Source organism: Oncorhynchus tshawytscha, linkage group LG33 (assembly GCF_018296145.1).
Source record: "Oncorhynchus tshawytscha isolate Ot180627B linkage group LG33, Otsh_v2.0, whole genome shotgun sequence".
NCBI classification, from domain to species: Eukaryota; Metazoa; Chordata; class Actinopteri; order Salmoniformes; family Salmonidae; genus Oncorhynchus; species Oncorhynchus tshawytscha.
Window position 1 is genome coordinate 42,527,441 of NC_056461.1, and position 22,500 is coordinate 42,549,940.

General features: G+C 42.7%; 1 protein-coding gene across 4 annotated transcripts in view; it reads right to left on the reverse strand.

Annotated features, from left to right (window-relative positions):
- Positions 1 to 1,504: 1,504 nt before the first annotated feature.
- Positions 1,505 to 22,500, reverse strand: part of LOC112247739 (periostin-like) — a 73,911-nt gene continuing 52,915 nt past the window's right edge. The window contains exons 18-25 of one of the 4 annotated variants that reach the window (XM_042311107.1): positions 11,455 to 11,796; positions 10,188 to 10,253; positions 7,365 to 7,445; positions 5,123 to 5,176; positions 4,315 to 4,401; positions 3,729 to 3,752; positions 3,332 to 3,370; positions 1,505 to 2,977 (exon numbers count right to left, since the gene is read on the reverse strand). In XM_042311107.1, the coding sequence (XP_042167041.1) occupies positions 2,832 to 2,977; positions 3,332 to 3,370; positions 3,729 to 3,752; positions 4,315 to 4,401; positions 5,123 to 5,176; positions 7,365 to 7,445; positions 10,188 to 10,253; positions 11,455 to 11,796 (839 nt within the window). In that variant the 3' untranslated portion in view covers positions 1,505 to 2,831. The remainder of the gene's footprint in view (positions 2,978 to 3,331; positions 3,371 to 3,728; positions 3,753 to 4,314; positions 4,402 to 5,122; positions 5,177 to 7,364; positions 7,446 to 10,187; positions 10,254 to 11,454; positions 11,797 to 22,500) is intronic. The other 3 variants (XM_042311109.1, XM_042311108.1, XM_042311110.1) reach the window with 3 other exon arrangements.

Below are 22,500 nucleotides of genomic sequence, written 5' to 3' on the forward strand. Positions count from 1 at the left end.
CCTCAGCCAGTGATGACAGACACAAAGCCTCTACCAGTGACGACAGACACAAAGCCTCAGCCAGTGATGACAGACACAAAGCCTCTGCTAGTGATGACAGACACAAAGCCTCTGCCAGTGATGACAGACACAAAGCCTCTGCCAGTGATGAGAGACACAACGCCTCTACCAGTGATGACAGACACAAAGCCTCTGTCAGTGATGACAGACACAAAGCCTCTGCCAGTGATGACAGACACAAAGCCTCTACCAGTGATGCCAGACACAACGCCTCTGCCAGTGATGACAGACACAAAGCCTCTGCCAGTGATGACAGACACAAAGCCTCTGCCGGTGATGACAGACACAATGCCTCTACCAGTGATGACAGACACAAAGCCTCTACCAGTGATGACAGACACAAAGCCTCTACCAGTGACAACAGACACAAAGCCTCAGCCAGTGGTGACAGACACAAAGCCTCTACCAGTGACAACAGACACAACGCCTCTGCCAGTGATGACAGACACAAAGCCTCTGCTAGTGATGACAGACACAAAGCCTCTACCAGTGAGGACAGACACAACGCCTCTACCAGTGATGACAGACACAAAGCCTCTACCAGTGATGACAGACACAAAGCCTCTGCCAGTGATGACAGACACAAAGCCTCTGCCAGTGATGACAGACACAACGCCACTACCAGTGATGCCAGACACAACACCTCTGCCAGTGATGACAGACACAAAGCCTCAGCCAGTGATGACAGACACAAAGCCTCTACCAGTGATGACAGACACAAAGCCTCTGCCAGTGATGACAGACACAAAGCCTCTGCCAGTGATGACAGACACAACGCCTCTGCCAGTGATGACAGACACAAAGCCTCTGCTAGTGATGACAGACACAAAGCCTCTACCAGTGATGACAGACACAAAGCCTCTACCAGTGATGACAGACACAAAGCCTCTACCAGTGATGACAGACACAAAGCCTCTACCAGTGATGACAGACACAAAGCCTCAGCCAGTGACGACAGACACAAAGCCTCTGCCAGTGATGACAGACACAAAGCCTCAGCCAGTGATGACAGACACAAAGCCTCTACCAGTGACGACAGACACAAAGCCTCAGCCAGTGATGACAGACACAAAGCCTCTGCTAGTGATGACAGACACAAAGCCTCTGCCAGTGGTTTTCTTAATGCTTTAATTAATGATCTGCTGCTATTTCTCACGTCATGTCGTCGGAGTCTGAAGTTTTGACTCCGAGAAGACTGATGTCACAAGGTCCGGAGCAGAGTGATGTCACAGGGTTCCAAGAGCACGTGAAGCCTATCCATTTATGAGCTGTGAGTTGTGGGAAAGGAGAACTAAAAGGCAGGATTCAATGAATTGCACAATGTCATTTCTTGAATCATGAGGAAATAGGCAAGGAATCCGAATTCTTAACCAAACCAGGATTTCCAGAATTGATCTTATATGACCAAACGTACCGGTATGATAAAAAACAAAACAAGAAGATCTTCACATTCAACCGTAACTTTTATTGAACATTCATTTCCAAAACAACACAGAGGTAAGAAGATAGATTGCAAAAGTATAATGGTACAACTGAACATCAACAGTTCTAACAGCAGGAAGCTAAAAGATCAACACAAACCAATCAAAACAGGAAATCAGAAAATAGTTCATTCAGATACGGAATTAAACTATCGAAACAGGATTCTGTTTGGTTGGTTGTTAAGTTTAGATAACGTACAGCATTAGTATTGCTTAGTTCCTATTGGTTGAGATGCATTTGTAATAGTATGCTTAGTTCCTATTGGTTGAGATGCTTCCATAATACACAATGCTTCATTCCTATTGGTCAAGATTAATCCGTAATACAGAATGCCAGCACCATTATAAAACATACAAAATGTCTTCCAGATCAAGCCATCATTTAAACTAAACTGAACAAAAAAAAACAACAAACATCATCTTTCCGTTGTAGAAATATTATTTCAAACCTTCTACCTCATCTGCACCACAGTAAAAGTTCATAGAAGTTATTAAAAGTACATGTCCTTGTATACATATATTACTTACAAGTAAGAAAACTGATTATCTTAGCGTTGTTAAAATACATCATGTAGGAAAACCGATTGTCTTAGCGTTGTTAAAATACATCATGTAGGAAAACCGATTGTCTTAGCGTTGTTAAAATACATTATGTAGGAAAACCGATTGTCTTAGCGTTGTTAAAATACATTATGTAGGAAAACCGATTGTCTTAGCGTTGTTAAAATACATTATGTAGGAAAACCGATTGTCTTAGCGTTGTTAAAATACATTATGTAGGAAAACCGATTGTCTTAGCGTTGTTAAAATACATCATGTAAGAAAACCGATTGTCTTAGCGTTGTTAAAATACATCATGTAGGAAAACCGATTGTCTTAGCGTTGTTAAAATACATCATGTAAGAAAACCGATTGTCTTAGCGTTGTTAAAACACATCATGTCCGACACCATTGGTCCAGTTGTTTCACTCTACTGTAGGTTAAGTTCATTATTCACCTCTGCCCAGTGAACAAAATTGGTTGAAAAAACGTATCATCTTTTCAAACAGACATAATTTCATACTTTCTCTTTTCCCATCAAGGGAACATAGAAAGTGTTGTTGTGTTGTTGTGTTGTTGTGTTCCTTGCTGTGCCTCTATAATGATCTGGAAATGGATTCCTGCAGGGCTGGTGTGGTTTGGACTGGTCTGGACTGGTCCTTACTGGTTTGGACTGGTCTGGACTGGTCCTTACTGGTTTGGACTGGTCTGGACTGGTCCTTACTGGTTTGGACTGGTCTGGATTGGTCCTTACTTGCTTGGACTGGTCTGGACTGGTCTTAGCTGGTTTGGACTGGTCTGGACTGGTCTTAGCTGGTTTGGACGGGTCAGGGCCGGACGTGGGTTTTGGTTGTTGTGGCGTCTCACCAGCCTTGCCTTCCTCCTCCTAACACCAGCTTTAGAAAAGGAGACGGAGAGACAAAGGGAAGGATGAGGAGAACAAGAGTAGAAAGGAGTGAAGAAGAAAATGATAGAAACGGGAAGAAGAGAGCGAAAGAAAGGATAACGTTGCGACAGAAAAACAAAACGTGATGAAAAGAGAAACAGTAAAGAGACCGAGAGGTAGAGAACCAAGATGATCGAGGAAGGGACTTTTACTCAAGAAGAATCTTACTGGGTTACTTTCACTTTTACTCAAATCATTTTACATAAAAGGTATCTTTTCTTTTGCTCAAGTATGACAATTGAGTACTTTTTCTACCTCTGTGTGTGTTGTGAGAGAGAGAGTGTGTTGTCATCTATTTATTTACCTGGAGATCTTTTGGCCGGGGCACCCTTACTGCCTCCATCTGTAGAGACAGAGAGAGAGAACACTCCATTACTCAAACTGTCCCCTATTTGCGCTGCAGAATACCCAAAAGTGTGAAGCCCAAAATGTGCAATGTTTTGCAGGGAAGACATCGAGCAAAGCTAATTGTATTTTTGCATTGTGTGTTTAGGCTTAACAGAGATGGTAAACAGAGATTGTTAACACAGGTGATTAACAGAGGTGGTTAATAGAGATGTTTAACATAGAGATATACATTACGTGAGTATAACGTGATGAAAAAAAAGTGGTTTGTTAAATATCAGGTATGACAATCAAGTACTTTTTCCACCTCTGTGTGTGTTGTGAGAGAGAGTGTGTGTTGTCATCTATTTATTTACCTGGGGCACCCTTACTGCCTCCATCTGTATAGAGAGAGAGAGAGAGAGAGAGAGAGAGAGAGAGAGAGAGAGAGAGAGAGAGAGAGAGAGAGAGAGAGAGAGAGAGAGAGAGAGAGAGAGAGAGAGAGAGAGAGAGAGAGAGAGAGAGAGAGAGAGAGAGAGAGAGAGAGAGAGAGAGAGAACAATCCATTACTCAAACTGCCCCCTGTTGCCTCCATGTATAGAGAGAGATAACAGTAAATTACCTAATCGCCTAAATCCTAATCTATATCTTATGCAAGCACACAATGCAAGAACACCAGTAGCAACTTAAAATGTGTATTTGAGCTGCAGAATACCCAAAAGTGTCAAGACCAAAAAGTGCAATGTTTTGCAGGGAAGATATCTTGCATAGCTAATTGTGTTATTGCGTTGTGTGTTTAGGTTTAACAGAGATGGTAAACAAAGATGATTAACAGAGATGGTAAACAGATGTGGTTTACAGAGATAATTAACAGAGATGGTAAACAGAGATTAAACAACGCTCTGGTGATTGATTAGGACTTGTTTTAAGGCCAGAAAACTTTATCTCAAATTAGGTTCTGACCTTGGATTAGTTTGGTGATCCTCTCTGACTCTTGGGCAATCATTTCCGGGTTGCCGTGGATGGTGGTGATCTTAGCGAAATCTGGGCCTGCGGAAGGAAACTGGAGCTGTTAGACTCAAAATGGAGGATTCGTGGATCCACAGACACAGTTTCATATTGTAGGATAAAGGTTCCACTACAGAAACAGACTCCTAGTCCTGGTCTTATATCCTACTGTAGAATACAGACTCCTAGTCCTGGTCTTATATCCTACTGTAGAATACAGACTCCTAGTCCTGGTCTTATATCCTACTGTAGAATACAGACCCCTAGTCCTGGTTTTATATCCTACTGTAGAATACAGACTCCTAGTCCTGGTCTTATATCCTACTGTAGAATACAGACTCCTAGTCCTGGTCTTATATCCTACTGTAGAATACAGACTCCTAGTCCTGGTCTTATATCCTACTGTAGAATACAGACCCCTAGTCCTGGTTTTATTTCCTACTGTAGAATACAGACCCTAATCCTGGTCTTATATCCTACTGTAGAATACAGACCCCTAGTCCTGGTCTTATACCCTACTGTCCCTTTAGTCTTTGCAGATCTGAAGAAGTCAGGTTTGTTAGCAAAATGGTGATGACTCCACTTCACAATCCAACATGGAACCTTCCGCCATTTTGGTTAAAACCTGTATCTGACTTTCTTCATATCTGCAAACACTGAAGGGTTAGCGGCCATGTTGATGTCTCCTGACCGAGCAAGGAACTATTACGCATTAATAAGAGGAGAGGATAGAGATGAGATGAGATATTTAAGGTGGCCCTACCCTCAATGACCTGAGGCTCGATGAACTTGGTGACCGTTGTGTATCCGGTTGCACCTTAAGAGCGACAGTGGAGAGGGGTGGAGGGGTGTTGAAGTCATGTAATGACTAAACAACATGTACTGACAGACAGACAGATACAGTACACACACCTGGCTATGCCTCCTAGTCCACCACCACTAACACACACACCTGGCTATGCCTCCTAGTCCACTACCACTAACACACGCACCTGGCTATGCCTCCTAGATGGAGTATGGAGGTTGGAGTAGTGTATGGAGGTTGGAGTAGTGTATTGGGTAGTGTATGGTAGTTAGAGTAGTGCATGGAGTAGTGTATGGAGGTTCGGAGTAGTGTATGGAGTAGAGTATGGAGGTTGGAGTAGTGTGTGGAGGTTGGAGTAGTGTGTGGAGGTTGGAGTAGTGTATGGAGGTTGGAGTAGTGTGTGGAGGTTGGAGTAGTGTGTGGGGGTTGGAGTAGTGTTTGCTTGTTGGAGTAGTGTATGGAGGTTGGAGTAGTGTATTGATGTTGGAGTAGTGTGTAGATGTTGGAGTAGTGTATTGATGTTGGAGTAGTGTGTAGATGTTGAAGTAGTGTATGGAGGTTGGGGTAGTGCATGGAGGTTGGAGTAGTGTATTGATGTTGGAGTAATGTGTAGATGTTGGAGTAGTGTATGGAGGTTTGAATAGTGTGTAGATGTTGGAGTAGTGTATTGATGTTGGAGTAATGTGTAGATGTTGGAGTAGTGTATGGAGGTTTGAGTAGTGTATTGATGTTGGAGTAGTGTGTAGATGTTGGAGTAGTGTATTGATGTTGGAGTAGTGTTGGAGTAGTGTATGGATGTTGGAGTAGTGTATTGATGTTGGAGTAGTGTATTGATGTTGGAGTAGTGTATTGATGTTGGAGTAGTGTGTAGATGTTGGAGTAGTATATTGATGTTGGAGTAGTGTATGGAGGTTGGAGTAGTGTATTGATGTTGGAGTAGTGTGTAGATGTTGGAGTAGTGTATTGATGTTGGAGTAGTGTATTGATGTTGGAGTAGTGTGTAGATGTTGGATTAGTGTATTGATGTTGGAGTAGTGTAATGGAGGTTATCCAATACATGATCTAATATGAATACATAGAGCTTTGTTTGAGGAACGTCTTTGTACCATTACCAACATGGCGTCTCAAATGGCACCTTATTCATTATATAAAAGTAGAATCGATTATTTATAATTATTATTTTATACACTTATTTTGTCCAGGGCCCATAGCTCTGGTCCAAAGTAGTCCACTTTATAGGGAATCTGATGCCATTCGTGGCACATTCTTAATGATGATATATGTCATAATGGTAAAATTACTAACGCCATAAAAATGTCCCTTCTAGAATGGTTGTTTCACCAATTAGATATGGGCTCGTGAATAATTAAGCATCAATATGTATACATGACAATTTCAGTCAGAGAATATTGCAGACCAAAAAAATACAATGTTACATGAAAAAAAAAACAGGATAGAACAGGCAAACAATTCCCTTACCGAGACTTGCAAATGTTTTTTTTTTGGCAGATACACCCTAGCATACAATTTGATTGATTATAATTTTAGGACCATCTTGCTTCAGAAAGTAAAACAATGCTCTGAAAGAGGTATATATCTACCTGTTACTTTATCACAGTAACACGGTTTTAATGGACACATCTGCTCTTAGCTACCAAGAGCAGGGGTGAATCTGCCATAACACAATGCAATTAGCCCAGAATCTTCTAGATGACTGACACATGCAGGAGGTCCCTTCACAACAGATAATACCATTCATTTTTTGGATTGGGTTTACTGCTTTGTTTTCAGGGTTTAGGATCTGATTAGTTCAACTGTGTTGTATATATCATACTATAACAAATTATATTGTAGGTGTATGAATGTTATTAGCTGCAGAGTTTGGAGCATTTTGAGTTCAAGAATAATAGCCTTTTTATTTTCCAAAACTTTAATCTTCATAAAACCATTTATCCCTGATAAAAAAATACAAAATAAATGACCAGGCTTTATATTCACAATCCTCAAAAAAGAAAAGTTGCCAGACGGGACCTCTATCAGTTTTCATACTATGGGATGCTTGTTACAAAGAGAAGTTGTAAAGGAGAGAGGCCCTTTTGGTTTGCCCGGGGAAACGGGTGACGTATACATGCGGTTGTCATGCCACCCATCAGTCATTTGTTTGTTTTGTTTGTTTTGTTTACATCTCCGACCGACTAACCTCCCTCTATGAGTTTCTTGATCTCTTCCTCCTGGAGAATATGAACCTCACTCTCCAGAAACTTCTTTACCTTAGACACCTCTAATCATGGGACCCAAAACATCGCAAAGTCATCATACATCCATCCTGCAGGCTGTGGGTGCTCGTTAGACAATTACGTTGCGCCAAAAGTATTGGCGGAACACAGAGCTCTGTCGTCTGCTAGAGATAGTTTGTCGCGTAAACCTGGACACGCAGATGTAGTACAACACTGTGACTTCTATTGGGTTGTTGGTTGTCTAAACGCAACACGCCATCTCTTATTACGTGCTAAACAGGAAGGAATGGTTAGATTGTGACCTGCGCGTCAGATTCTTCAACAAATACATTCCTTATAGTAACAGGAAAACATTGTTGATTGATTGAATCGTAGATCAACATCAAGCGAATCATTAGTCTTCGGGAACAGAAACATCTTCACCAACAGTTTTCCCGAGAGCTTTTGAAAACGTACCAATGTTTAAACCCCTCCATAGCATTTGAACATAGTACCTACTCAGTGTGATGGATTACAGGAACACACCACATACAGTGTACACCTACAGTGGGGCAAAAACGTATTTAGTCAGCCACCAATTGTGCAAGTTCTCCCACTTAAAAAGATGAGAGAGTCCTGTAATTTTCATCATAGGTACACTTCAACTATGGCAGACAAAATGAGGAAAAAAAATCAGGAAATCACATTGTAGAATTTTTTTATGAATTTATTTGCAATTGATGGTGGAAAATAAGTATTTGGTTAATAACAAAAGTTTATCTCAATACTTTGTTATATACCCTTTGTTGGCAATGACAGAGGTAAAATGTTTTCTGTAAGTCTTCCCAAGGTTTTCACACACTGTTGCTGGTATTTTGGCCCATTCCTCCACGGAGATCTCCTCTAGAGCAGTGATGTTTTGGGGCTGTTGCTGGGCAACACGGACTTTCAACTCCCTCCAAAGATTTTCTATGGGGTTGAGATCTGGAGACTGGCTAGGCCACTCCAGGACCTTGAAATGCTTCTTACGAAGCCACTCCTTCGTTGCCCGGGCGGTGTGTTTGGGATCATTGTCATGCTGAAAGACTCACATTTCATCTTCAATGCCCTTGCTGATGGAAGGTTTTCACTCAAAATCTCACGATACATGGCCCCATTCATTCTATCCTTTACACGGATCAGTCGTCCTGGTCCCTTTGCAGAAAAACAGCCCCAAAGCATGAAGTTTCCACCCCCATGCTTCACAGTAGGTATGGTGTTCTTTGGATGCAACTCAGCATTCTTTGTCCTCCAAACACGACGAGTTGAATTTTTACCAAAATGTTGGTTCCATCTGACCATATGACATTCTCCCAATCTTCTTCTGGATCATCCAAATGCTCTCTAGCAAACTTCAGACGGGCCTGGACATGTACTGGCTTAAGCAGGGGGACACGTCTGGCACTGCAGGATTTGAGTCCCTGGCGGCGTAGTGTCTTACTGATGGTAGGCTTTGCTACTTTGGTCCCAGCTCTCTGCAGGTCATTCACTAGGTCCCCCCGTGTGGTTCTGGGATTTTTGCTCACCGTTCTTGGGATCATTTTGACCCCACGGGGTGAGATCTTGCGTGGAGCCCCAGATCGAGGGAGATTATCAGTGGTCTTGTATGTCTTCCATTTCCTAATAATTGCTCCCACAGTTGATTTCTTCAAACCAAGCTGCTTACCTATTGCAGATTCAGTCTTCCCAGCCTGGTGCAGGTCTACAATTTTGTTTCTGGTGTCCTTTGACAGCTCTTTGGTCTTGGCCATAGTGGAGTTTGGAGTGTGACTGTTTGAGGTTGTGGACAGGTGTCTTTTACACTGATAATAAGTTCAAACAGGTGGCATTAATACAGGTAACGAGTGGAGGACAGAGGAGCCTCTTGAAGAAGAAGTTACAGGTCTGTGAGAGCCAGAAATCTTGCTTGTTTGTAGGTGACCAAATACTTATTTTCCACCTCGTTTTGTCTGTCATAGTTGAAGTGTACCTATGATGAAAATTACAGGCCTCTCTCATCTTTCTAAGTGGTGGCTGACTAAATACTTTTTTGCCCCACTGTACATGTACATGCACATAGCCTAGGCATGTTGTATGTAAGATTCATCCCCAACTGAGATGAACATGTTCAATAACGAAATTGGTAATAATAGAGAGAGATGTGTTTTCCACTGTCATCCAAACTACATTTTTGCATAGATTTTTTTAAAATACATATATTTATACCAATATATTTATTATCAGACATTAATATTAACATATTATTATCGAACATTAGGAAATATATTAACATCATACATTAATATCAATATATTTTTTTATCATACATTAATATTAATATTTTTTATCATACATTAGCAGCAATATATTAATATAATAGACTAATATCAATATACAGTATTATCATCATACATTAAAATCAATATAGTAATATCATACATTAATATTAATATATTGTTATCATACATTTGTTCAATATGTTATTGTCATACATTAGTATCAATATATTTTTTATCATACATTAGTATCAATATATTAATATCATAGACTAATATCAATATATTATTATCATACATTAAAATCAATATATTAATATCATACATTAATATTAATATATTATTATCATAGATTTGTTCAATATATTGTTATCATACATTTGTTCAATATGTTATTGTCATACATTAGTATCAATATATTTTATTATACATTAACATTAATACATTTTTCTCATACATTTATGTCTATTTAATGTTAAGATATATTGAAGTCTATAAGATATCTTTACTGACCTTCTTCCAGTATCCTCTTAATGTCTCCGTCAGTCTCCAGCCCTCCATCTGAGGAACCACTGTGAGCTATCAGGTGGGAGAGAGAGAGAGAGAGAGAGAGAGAGAGAGAGAGAGAGAGAGAGAGAGAGAGAGAGAGAGAGACAGACAGACAGACAGACAGACAGACAGACAGACAGACAGACAGACACACAGACAGACAGACAGACACAGACAGACAGACAGACAGACAGACAGACAGACACACACAGACAGACAGACAGACAGACAGACAGACAGACAGACAGACAGACAGACAGACAGACAGACACAGACAGACAGACAGACAGACAGACAGACACAGACAGACAGACAGACAGACAGACAGACAGACAGACAGACAGACAGACAGACAGACAGACAGACAGACAGACAGACAGACAGACAGACAGACAGACAGACAGACAGACAGACAGACAGAGAAATGTTTACTAATGTTTCCATTTACTTTGGAAATGTAAAGCTATGTTTCCCACGCCATAAAGCCCTTTAATTGAATTGAATTGAGAGAGAGAGAGAGAGAGAGACAGATGGAGAGAGAAAGGTCAACTCTTTTTTACAGCAATGTTATTAACAATACAGGGAAACTAAACCTGTTACCATCCAATTGTCTGCAATGTGATGTACATTTTCAAATGTTACTCTGACCCACCTAATACTGAAACACCACACCAAGACCAAGGCAAGCTGAGACTCACCAGTAGTTCCAAGCCAGGACCAAGGCAAGCTGAGACTCACCAGTAGCTCCAAGCCAGGACCAAGGCAAGCTGAGACTCACCATTTACTTTGTGTAGCTATGTTTCCCAAGCCCTTTAGGACCAAGGCAAGCTGAGACTCACCAGTTAGCTCCTAAACCAGGACATCAATTGTCTGCAATGCTGAGACATTTTCAAATGTTACTCTGCCCACCTAATACTGAAACACCAGGACCAAGGCAAGCTGAGACTCACCAGTAGCTCCAAGCCAGGACCAAGGCAAGCTGAGACTCACCAGTAGCTCCAAGCCAGGACCAAGGCAAGCTGAGACTCACCAGTAGCTCCAAGCCAGGACCAAGGCAAGCTGTGACTCACCAGTAGCTCCAGGCCAAGACCAAGGCAAGCTGAGACTCACCAGTAGCTCCAGGCCAAGACCAAGGCAAGCTGAGACTCACCAGTAGCTCCAGGCCAAGACCAAGGCAAGCTGAGACTCACCAGTAGCTCACAATCCACCAATGTTTAATAATGAAACTTACTCTCAATAACTCTGGTGACCTTTGTGATGCTTGGTTCTCCCTCGATCACCCTGGTCACTGTAGTGAATGTGGGCTCACCCTCGATGACCACCTTGGTTAAACTGGGTTCCGTTTCGATGACCCTTGTCACCTTGGTGAAGGTTGGCTCGCCTTCAACGACTCTAGTAACCTTGGTGATAATGGGTTCGCCCTCGATGACCCTTGTCACCTTGGTGATAATGGGTTCGCCCTCGATGACCCTGGTAACCTTGGTGATAGTGGGTTCGCCGTCTATGACCCTTGTTACCTTGGTGACAGTTGGCTCTCCTTTAATCACTCTGGTCATTGTTGTGATTTCAGGCACTGGAGAGAAGGAAAATGATGATTACAATATTTTTGAAGTAAACCTCTGCTTCTGTGGGTATATCCTCCCAGAAACGATGGTGCGTAAGTTTTCCGCTAAGTGTTGAAGTATTGGAAATGTGAAATATATATTGATTAGAAAACAACCATTTATAAATACAAAAGGTTGATAAAGAACAGCATCTGCCTGAGTGAGTCCCTACGAGTATCCATGGCAATGCATTAGACCCCTTCTATCTCCTCCATTCCAAAACCCCTCCAACCCCTAAAACCCCTCGTACCCCTCAAACCCCTTGAACACCTCAAACCCCTTGAACACCTCAAACCCCTCGAACCCCTTGAACACCTCAAACCCCTTGAACCCCTCAAACCCCTTGAACACCTCAAACCCCTCAAATCCCTCGAACACCTCAAACCCCTTGAACACCTCATACCCCTTGAACCCCTCAATCCCCTTGAACACCTCAAACACCTCCAACCCCTTGAACACCTCAAACCCCTTGAACACCTAAAACACTTCGAATCCCTTGAACACCTCAAACCCCTTGAACACCTCAAACCCCTCGAACCCCTTGTACACATCGAACCCCTTGTACACATCAAACCCCTCAAACCCGCCAAACCCCTCTTACCCCTCAAACCCCCCGAACACCTCAAACCCCTTGAACACCTCAAACCCCTCGAACACCTCAAATCCCTTGAACACCTCAAACCCCTCGAACACCTCATACCCCTTGAACACCTCAAACCCCTCGAACCCCTCAACCCCCTCGACCCCTCAAACCCCTCATACCCCTCAAACTCCTCGAACACCTCAAACCCCTTGAACACCGCAAACCCCTCGAACCCCTTGAACACCTCGAACACCTCGAATCCCTTGAACACCTCAAACCCCTCAAACCCCTCGAACCCCTCGAACCCCTTGTTGTTACTGATACTAGACTATAATCAGCTGTGGGCTACCATATTTATGCAGTGAAACGGCAGTGCTGGTTAACGCTTTATTTTGAAATAACGATCTACTAACCCCAACCCTAACCCTAGTCCTAATCCTAACCTTAACTCTTATCCTACCCTAGCCCTAGTCCTAACCTTAACTCTTATCCTACCCTAGTCCTAGTCCTAACCTTAACTCTTATCCTACCCTAGCCCTAGCCCTAACCTTAACTCTTATCCTACCCTAGCCCTAGTCCTAACCTTAACTCTTATCCTACCCTAACCCTGGTCCTAACCTTAACTCTTATCCTACCCTAACCCTAGTCCTAACCTTAACTCTTATCCTACCCTAGTCCTAGTCCTAACCTTAACTCTTATCCTACCCTAACCCTAGTCCTAACCTTAACTCTTATCCTACCCTAGCCCTAGCCCTAACCTTAACTCTTATCCTACCCTAGCCCTAGCCCTAACCTTAACTCTTATCCTACCCTAGTCCTAGTCCTAACCTTAACTCTTATCCTACCCTAGCCCTAGTCCTAACCTTAACTCTTATCCTACCCTAGCCCTAGTACTAGTCCTAACCTTAACTCTTATCCTACCCTAGTCCTAGTCCTAGTCCTAACCTTAACTCTTATCCAACCCCAACCCTAGTCCTAGCCCTAACCTTAACTCTTATCCTACCCTAACCCTAGCCCTAACCTTAACTCTTATCCTACCCTAGTCCTAGTCCTAGTCCTAACCTTAACTCTTATCCTACCCTAGCCCTAGCCCTAACCCTAACCTTAACTCTTATCCTACCCTAACCCTAGTCCTAGTCCTAACCTTAACTCTTATCCTACCCTAGCCCTAGTCCTAACCTTAACTCTTATCCTACCCTAGCCCTAGCCCTAACCTTAGCTCTTATCCTACCCTAACCCTAACCCTAACCTTAACTCTTATCCTACCCTAACCCTAGTCCTAGTCCTAACCTTAACTCTTATCCTACCCCAACCCTAGTCCTAAACTTAACTCTTATCCTACCCTAACCCTAGTCCTAAACTTAACTCTTATCCTACCCTAGCCCTAGTCCTAACCTTAACTCTTATCCTAACCCCAACCCTAGTCCTAACCTTAACTCTTATCCTACCCTAGTCCTAGTCCTAACCTTAACTCTTATCCTAACCCCAACCCTAGTCCTAACCTTAACTCTTATCCTATCCTAGTCATAGTCCTAACCTTAACTCTTATCCTACCCTAACCCTAGTCCTAACCTTAACTCTTATCCTACCCTAGTCCTAGTCCTAGTCCTAACCTTAACTCTTATCCTACCCTAACCCTAGCCCTAGTCCTAACCTTAACTCTTATCCTACCCTAGTCCTAGTCCTAACCTTAACTCTTATCCTACCCTAACCCTAGTCCTAACCTTAACTCTTATCCTACCCTAGTCCTAGTTCTAAACTTAACTCTTATCCTACCCTAGCCCTAGTCTTAACCTTAACTCTTATCCTACCCTAGTCCTAGTCCTAAACTTAACTCTTATCCTACCCCAACCCCAACCCTAGCCCTAGTCCTAACCTTAACTCTTATCCTACCCTAGTCCTAGTCCTAACCTTAACTCTTATATTACCCTAGCCCTAGTCCTAACCTTAACTCTTATCCTACCCTAGTCCTAGTCCTAACCTTAACTCTTATCCTACCCTAGCCCTAGTCCTAACCTTAACTCTTATCCTACCCTAGCCCTAGTCCTAAACTTAACTCTTATCCTACCCTAGCCTTAGCCTTAAACTTAACCCTATCCTACCCTAGCCCTAGCCCTAACCTTAACTCTTATCCTACCCTAGCCGTAGTCCTAAACTTAACTCTTATCCTACCCTAGCCCTAGTCCTAAACTTAACTCTTATCCTACCCTAGCCCTAGTCCTAAACTTAACTCTTATCCTACCCCAACCCTAGCCCTAGTCCTAACCTTAACTCTTATCCTACCCCAACCCTAGCCCTAAGTCCTAAACTTAACTCTTATCCTACTCCAACCCTAGCCCTAGTCCTAAACTTAACTCTTATCCTACCCTATCCCTATCCCTAGTCCTAACCTTAACTCTTATCCTACCCTAGCCCTAGTCCTAAACTTAACTCTTATCCTACCCTAACCCTAGTCCTAAACTTAACTCTTATCCTACCCTAGCCCTAGTCCTAAACTTAACTCTTATCCTACCCTAACCCTAGTCCTAAACTTAACTCTTATCCTTCCCTAGCCCTAGTCCTAAACTTAACTCTTATCCTACCCTAGTCCTAGTCCTAAACTTAACTCTTATCCTAACCCCAACCCTAGCCCTAGTCCTAACCTCAACTCTTATCCTACCCTAACCCTAGTCCTAAACTTAACTCTTATCCTACCCTAGCCCTAATCCTAAACTTAACTCTTATCCTACCCTAGCCCTAGTCCTAAACTTAACTCTTATCCTAACCCCAACCCTAGCCCTAGTCCTAAACTTAACTCTTATCCTAACCCCAACCCTAGCCCTAGTCCTAAACTTAACTCTTATCCTACCCTAGCCCTAGTCCTAACCTTAACTCTTATCCTAACCCCAACCCTAGCCCTAGTCCTAAACTTAACTCTTATCCTACCCTAGCCCTAGTCCTAACCTTAACTCTTATCCTACCCTAGCCCTAGTCCTAAACTTAACTCTTATCCTACCCTAACCCTAGTCCTAAACTTAACTCTTATCCTTCCCTAGCCCTAGTCCTAAACTTAACTCTTATCCTACCCTAGCCCTAGTCCTAAACTTAACTCTTATCCTAACCCCAACCCTAGCCCTAGTCCTAACCTTAACTCTTATCCTACCCTATCCCTAGTCCTAAACTTAACTCTTATCCTACCCTAGCCCTAGTCCTAAACTTAACTCTTATCCTAACCCCAACCCTAGCCCTAGTCCTAAACTTAACTCTTATCCTAACCCCAACCCTAGCCCTAGTCCTAAACTTAACTCTTATCCTACCCTAGCCCTAGTCCTAAACTTAACTCTTATCCTAACCCCAACCCTAGCCCTAGTCCTAAACTTAACTCTTATCCTACCCTAACCCTAGTCCTAACCTTAACTCTTATCCTAACCCCAACTCTAGCCCTAGTCCTAAACTTAACTCTTATCCTACCCTAACCCTAGTCCTAACCTTAACTCTTATCCTACCCTAACCCTAGCCCTAGTCCTAAACTTAACTCTTATCCTACCCTAACCCTAGTCCTAACCTTAAGTCTTATCCTAACCCTAAGCAGTAATGCAATGGTTCATTGGATCAGTATAAAACGTTGCATGTGCACTGATGTCATATAGTGGCCAAAATCTACATTGCACCCGGGCTGGAATAGTACATTATGGCCTTTCTCTTGCATTTCAAAGATGATGGTTGTTTTTTCTTTGTATTATCTTTTACCAGATCTAATGTGTTATATTCTCCTACGTTCATTTCACATTTCCACAAACTTCAACTGCATATTTTAAAGTAATGCACCTCACGATTAGAGTGAAGCTGAATGGTGAGAGAAAGTTCTCCGCTGAGTTTGTAAAACTGTAGAAAGAGCAGCATGGTAGCGCTGTTTTATGTACCATGTTGTCAACAACATGAGGTTGCTGCTACTCCCATCCCTATTGCAGAATGCAGCCGTTTGACCGCATTAACCCATCGTTTGGTGATTGGCATTGAGGCTGTGACAATGAAAAGGCAAGCAGACAGGCTACAGTTCGTTTTAGCAGGGACGTTTGGTAGGGTGATCTGTTTTCTAACTGTCAAACAGATTGTGAACCCAAATGTGTAAGTTTGATTCTAGAGAGGGGACATTGAGTAGAAAAATCACTTGATTAAGGTGTAGGGGCATATCTATGTCATTGCGGGCGGGTTGCACCAACATGGTTTAAAATGATCTAGGATTAGAGCTAATCTAGGTTTTATACATCTAGGTTTATAATTGATCAGATATGTGTTGCACCACTTAATTTAGAATCTAGATCAGTAAATCTATGAATAACGGTTTTAAACTATGACGTGACATACATATACCATTTACACCAATATATGAGGTATTTCAGCTGCCAGGCTTATACAGACAAGATACAACTTCAATTAGCACTGAGGTGTGAAGTGAAAGGTGTCAAGGCCTTTGGGCCTTTGGGCCCAACAAGTGGCAGGAGTCTTTGAAGTCCTCTTTGAAGCCCCATCCTTCTGTTCAGAGACCACCCACTGGCATTTTCTACAAGAAATCTGCCTCCAGAAATAAAAGCTTCTCCCAAGTGGGTGTGACTCCCACTGCCTGCTGCACTGCTGCTTGGATTCCACCTGGCGATCTGTTCACCGCCTGCCCTGGTCTGTCTCCCCCTGTCTGGTACAGGTACCTCCACCACACTCCCCCCTCTCTCTCCTCCAGCACACAGGCACTGTTGGGGCGAGTGACTCTGAACTTACAATGGCCCCAGGTCTTTTTATATTAAAAACTTTCATTGTCCATTTTCCTATTTGCCTCAGGACTTCTGCATAATTTGTTGACTATGAACTTTCTTCACCCAACCGTAGGACAGACTATGTTTGTTCCCCACACTCGGGACTCTGACTCTCTATTGGTTACACAGACTTTTGGCCTCCCATCCTATTCTAACCACCTCTCACCGGCTTTGTATTCATGTTACCTGATGAAATTGCTGTACAATATGATCTTGTTGCCATCTGATTCACATTCAGATGTCATAAATCAGCACTGCAGATCTCTCCCTGTCCTATGTCTTGACTGTACAACTGTTGATGATATCTGGAAATGTGCATGTACACCCTGGCCCATCTACTGTTGCTAGCCCCAATTCTGACTTCTGCTCTGATATCTGCTTCACTGATTTCTGCTCTTGTAAAAGCCTGGGTTTTCTGCATGTTAAAACTAGAAGCTTAGTACCTAAAATGGATCAAATGAAAGTGTGGGTTCACAGCCCCAATCCAGATGTGTTGGTCATTACGTGGTTAAGGAAGAGTGTTTACAATACTGATGATAACCTTTCTGTTTATAACTTTTTTTTCGGCAAGACAGATCTTCCAAAGGTGGGGGTGTGGCAATCTTTACCAAGGATCACCTTCAGTGCTCGGTTGTCTCCTCCAAGTCTGTCCCCAAACAATTTGATTTGCTGGTTTTAAGCATTCAACTTTCAAATAGCTCTTTGTTGACTGTTGCTGAGTGCTGTTGTCCTCCATCAGCCCTGGCCTGTATACTACCTTCCCTAAGCTCTCTCCTGGCCCGCTACACTAAGTCTGAATTTGTCCTGCTAGGTGACCTAAAATGGGACATACTTAAACCACCTGACCAATTCCTAAAGCAGTAGGACTCTCTAAATCTTTCTCAGATTATTACCACAAGGTATGACTCCAAACACCCAGACAAGGCTACTCTCCTCGATGTTATCCTCACAAATAATCCTGATAGGTATCAGTCTGGTGTTTTCTGTAATGGCATTAGTGATCACTATTTAACAGCCTGTGTTCGTAATGGCCGCTCAGTGAAACGACCTGTCCTGATTTGTCATAGACGCTTGTTAAAATACTTAATGAGCAAGCCTTCCTTCATGAACTGGCCTCTGTAAAATGGTGTAAGAATCAGCTTGATCCCCCTCTGTCGAAGACGCTTGGAACTTATGTTTTTATACTTTCAGTGGTATTGTTAATTTTAACAAACACACCCTCATAAAGGAATTGGGAATTAAAAACAGGTCCAGCTCCTGGTTCGATCGTGATCTTCCAGAGTTACTCCACCTCAAGAATTGCATTTGGCTAAAGGCTCAGCACACACATACTCAGGCTGACTGGCTCTCGTTCAGGCAAATGAGAAGTACGTGCACTCAGGCTATCTGGAGTGCCAAAGGTAGTTACTTTAAGGAGCAGTTCTCTCTCTGTGGGTCTAACCCCAAGAAGTTCTGGAAAACGGTTAAAGACCTGGAGAATAATCCCTCCTCCTCACAGCTGCCCATGTCCCTTAATGTTGATGATGTGATTGTTACTGACAAGACGCGCTTGGCTGAGATCTTTAATCACGACTTCATTAGGTCAGGATTCCGATTTGACTCGGCCACCCCTTCTAATGTGACTATCCCAGAGGCTTCTCCCTCTTTTTCCCCTGTCCCACTACAACGTTTCTCCCTGCAGGCAGTCACTGAGTACGAGGTGCTAAAGGAGCGCCTGAAACTTGACCCCCCCAAAAAAACATCTGGGTCAGATGGTTTAGACCCTTTCTTCTTTAAGTTTGCTGCCCCTATCAACGCCAAGCCTCTCTCTGACCTTTTTAACCTGTCTCTCCTTTCTGGGGAGGTTCCCATTGCTTGGAAAGCAGTCATGGTTCATCCTTCATTTAAAGGGGGAGATCAATCTGATCCTAACTGTTATAGGCCTATTTCTATTTAGTTTTGTTTATCAAAAGTGTTGGAAAACTTGTCCATAATCAACTGACTGGGTCTCTTGATGTCTATAGTATTATCTCAGGTATAGAATCGGGTTTCCACTCAGGTTATGGATGTGTCACTGCAACCTTAATAAAGGTCCTCAATGATGTCACCATTGCCCTTGATTCTAAGCCATGTTTTGCTGCTATTTTTATTGACTTGGCCAAAGCTTTAGATACATCTATGTTGACGCATCCCACCCCTTGTATTCATGGGATTTTATGGTCTATTTAATTGATTTAATCTGAACAGTGGAACAATTCCCATTCTTAACAATGGGCTAAAATACAGGGTTAATAATAAAGGGGCCCAGTGCTTCAGCATCTATAATAAAGGGGCCCAGTGCTTCAGCATCTATAATAAAGGGGCCCAGTGCTGCAGCATCTATAATAAAGGGGCCCAGTGCTGCAGCATCTATAATAAAGGGGCCCAGTGCTTCAGCATCTATAATAAAGGGGCCCAGTGCTACAGCATCTATAATAAAGGGGCCCAGTGCTACAGCATCTATAATAAAGGGGCCCAGTGCTATAGCATCTATAATAAAGGGGCCCAGTTCTTCAGCATCTATAATAAAGGGGCCCAGTGCTTCAGCATCTATAATAAAGGGGCCCAGTGCTGCAGCATCTATAATAAAGGGGCCCAGTGCTACAGCATCTATAATAAAGGGGCCCAGTGCTACAGCATCTATAATAAAGGGGCCCAGTGCTATAGCATCTATAATAAAGGGGCCCAGTGCTTCAGCATCTATAATAAAGGGGCCCAGTGCTATAGCATCTATAATAAAGGGGCCCAGTGCTACAGCATCTATAATAAAGGGGCCCAGTGCTACAGCATCTATAATAAAGGGGCCCAGTGCTACAGCATCTATAATAAAGGGGTCCAGTGCTACAGCATCTATAATAAAGGGGCCCAGTGTTACAGCATCTATAATAAAGGGGCCCAGTGCTTCAGCATCTATAATAAAGGGAGCTTCAGCATCTATAATAAAGGGGCCCAGTGCTGCAGCATCTATAATAAAGGGACCCAGTGCTACAGCATCTATAATAAAGGGGCCCAGTGCTGCAGCATCTATAATAAAGGGGCCCAGTACTACAGCATCTATAATAAAGGGGCCCAGTGCTACAGCATCTATAATAAAGGGACCCAGTGCTACAGCATCTATAATAAAGGGGCCCAGTGCTACAGCATCTATAATAAAGGGGCCCAGTACTACAGCATCTATAATAAAGGGGCCCAGTGCTTCAGCATCTATAATAAAGGGGCCCAGTACTACAGCATCTATAATAAAGGGGCCCAGTACTGCAGCATCTATAATACAGGGACCCAGTACTGCAGCATCTATAATAAAGGGGCCCAGTGCTGCAGTATCTATAATAAAGGGGCCCAGTGCTACAGCATCTATAATAAAGGGAGCTACAGCATCTATAATAAAGGGGCCCAGTACAACAGCATCTATAATAAAGGGACCCAGTACTACAGCATCTATAATAAAGGGGCCCAGTGCTACAGCATCTATAATAAAGGGGCCCATTGCTACATTATCTATAATAAAGGGGCCAAGTGCTTCAGCATCTATAATAAAGGGAGCTTCAGCATCTATAATAAAGGGGCCCAGTGCTGTAGCATCTATAATAAAGGGGCTACAGCATCTATAATAAAGGGGCTACAGCATCTATAATAAAGGGACCCAGTGCTACAGCATCTATAATAAAGGGGGCTACAGCATCTGTAATAAAGGGGCCCATTGCTACAGCATCTATAATAAAGGGGCCCATTGCTACAGCATCTATAATAAAGGGGCCAGTGCTTCAGCATCTATAATAAAGGGAGCTTCAGCATCTATAATAAAGGGGCCCAGTGCTGTAGCATCTATAATAAAGGGGCTACAGCATCTATAATAAAGGGGGCTACAGCATCTATAATAAAGGGGGCTACAGCATCTATAATAAAGGGGCTACAGCATCTATAATAAAGGGGCTACAGCATCTATAATAAAGGGGCCCAGTGCTTCAGCATCTATAATAAAGGGAGCTACACCATCTATAATAAAGGGGCTACAGCATCTACAATAAAGGGGGCTACAGCATCTATAATAAAGGGGGCTACAGCATCTATAATAAAGGGAGCTACAGAATCTATAATAAAGGGGCCCAGTGCTACAGCATCTATAATAAAGGGACCCAGTGCTTCAGCATCTATAATAAAGGGGCCCATTGCTACAGCATCTATAATAAAGGGGCCCATTGCTACAGCATCTATAATAAAGGGGCCCAGTGCTTCAGCATCTATAATAAAGGGAGCTACAGCATCTATAATAAAGGGACCCAGTGCTACAGCATCTATAATAAAGGGGGCTACAGCATCTATAATAAAGGGGCCCATTGCTACAGCATCTATAATAAAGGGGCCCATTGCTACAGCATCTATAATAAAGGGGCCCAGTGCTTCAGCATCTATAATAAAGGGAGCTTCAGCATCTATAATAAAGGGGGCTACAGCATCTATAATAAAGGGGGCTACAGCATCTATAATAAAGGGGCCCAGTGCTTCAGCATCTATAATAAAGGGGGCTACAGCATCTATAATAAAGGGGGCTACAGCATCTATAATAAAGGGGGCTACAGCATCTATAATAAAGGGGCTACAGCATCTATAATAAAGGGAGCTACAGCATCTATAATAAAGGGGCCCAGTGCTACAGCATCTATAATAAAGGGACCCAGTGCTTCAGCATCTATAATAAAGGGGGCCCAGTGCTGCAGCATCTATAATAAAGGGAGCTACAGCATCTATAATAAAGGGACCCAGTACTACAGCATCTATAATAAAGGGGCCCAGTGCTTCAGCATCTATAATAAAGGGGCCCAGTGCTACAGCATCTATAATAAAGGGAGCTACAGCATCTATAATAAAGGGGGCTACAGCATCTATAATAAAGGGAGCTGCAGCATCTATAATAAAGGGGGCTACAGCATCTATAATAAAGGGAGCTACAGCATCTATAATAAAGGGGCCCAGTGCAACAGCATCTATAATAAAGGGAGCTACAGCATCTATAATAAAGGGACCCAGTACTACAGCATCTATAATAAAGGGGCCCAGTGCTTCAGCATCTATAATAAAGGGACCCAGTGCTTCAGCATCTATAATAAAGGGGCCCAGTGCTTCAGCATCTATAATAAAGGGGCTGCAGCATCTATAATAAAGGGGGTACAGCATCTATAATAAAGGGGTTACAGCATCTATAATAAAGGGGCTACGGCATCTATAATAAAGGGGCTACAGCATCTATAATAAAGGGAGCTACAGCATCTATAATAAAGGGG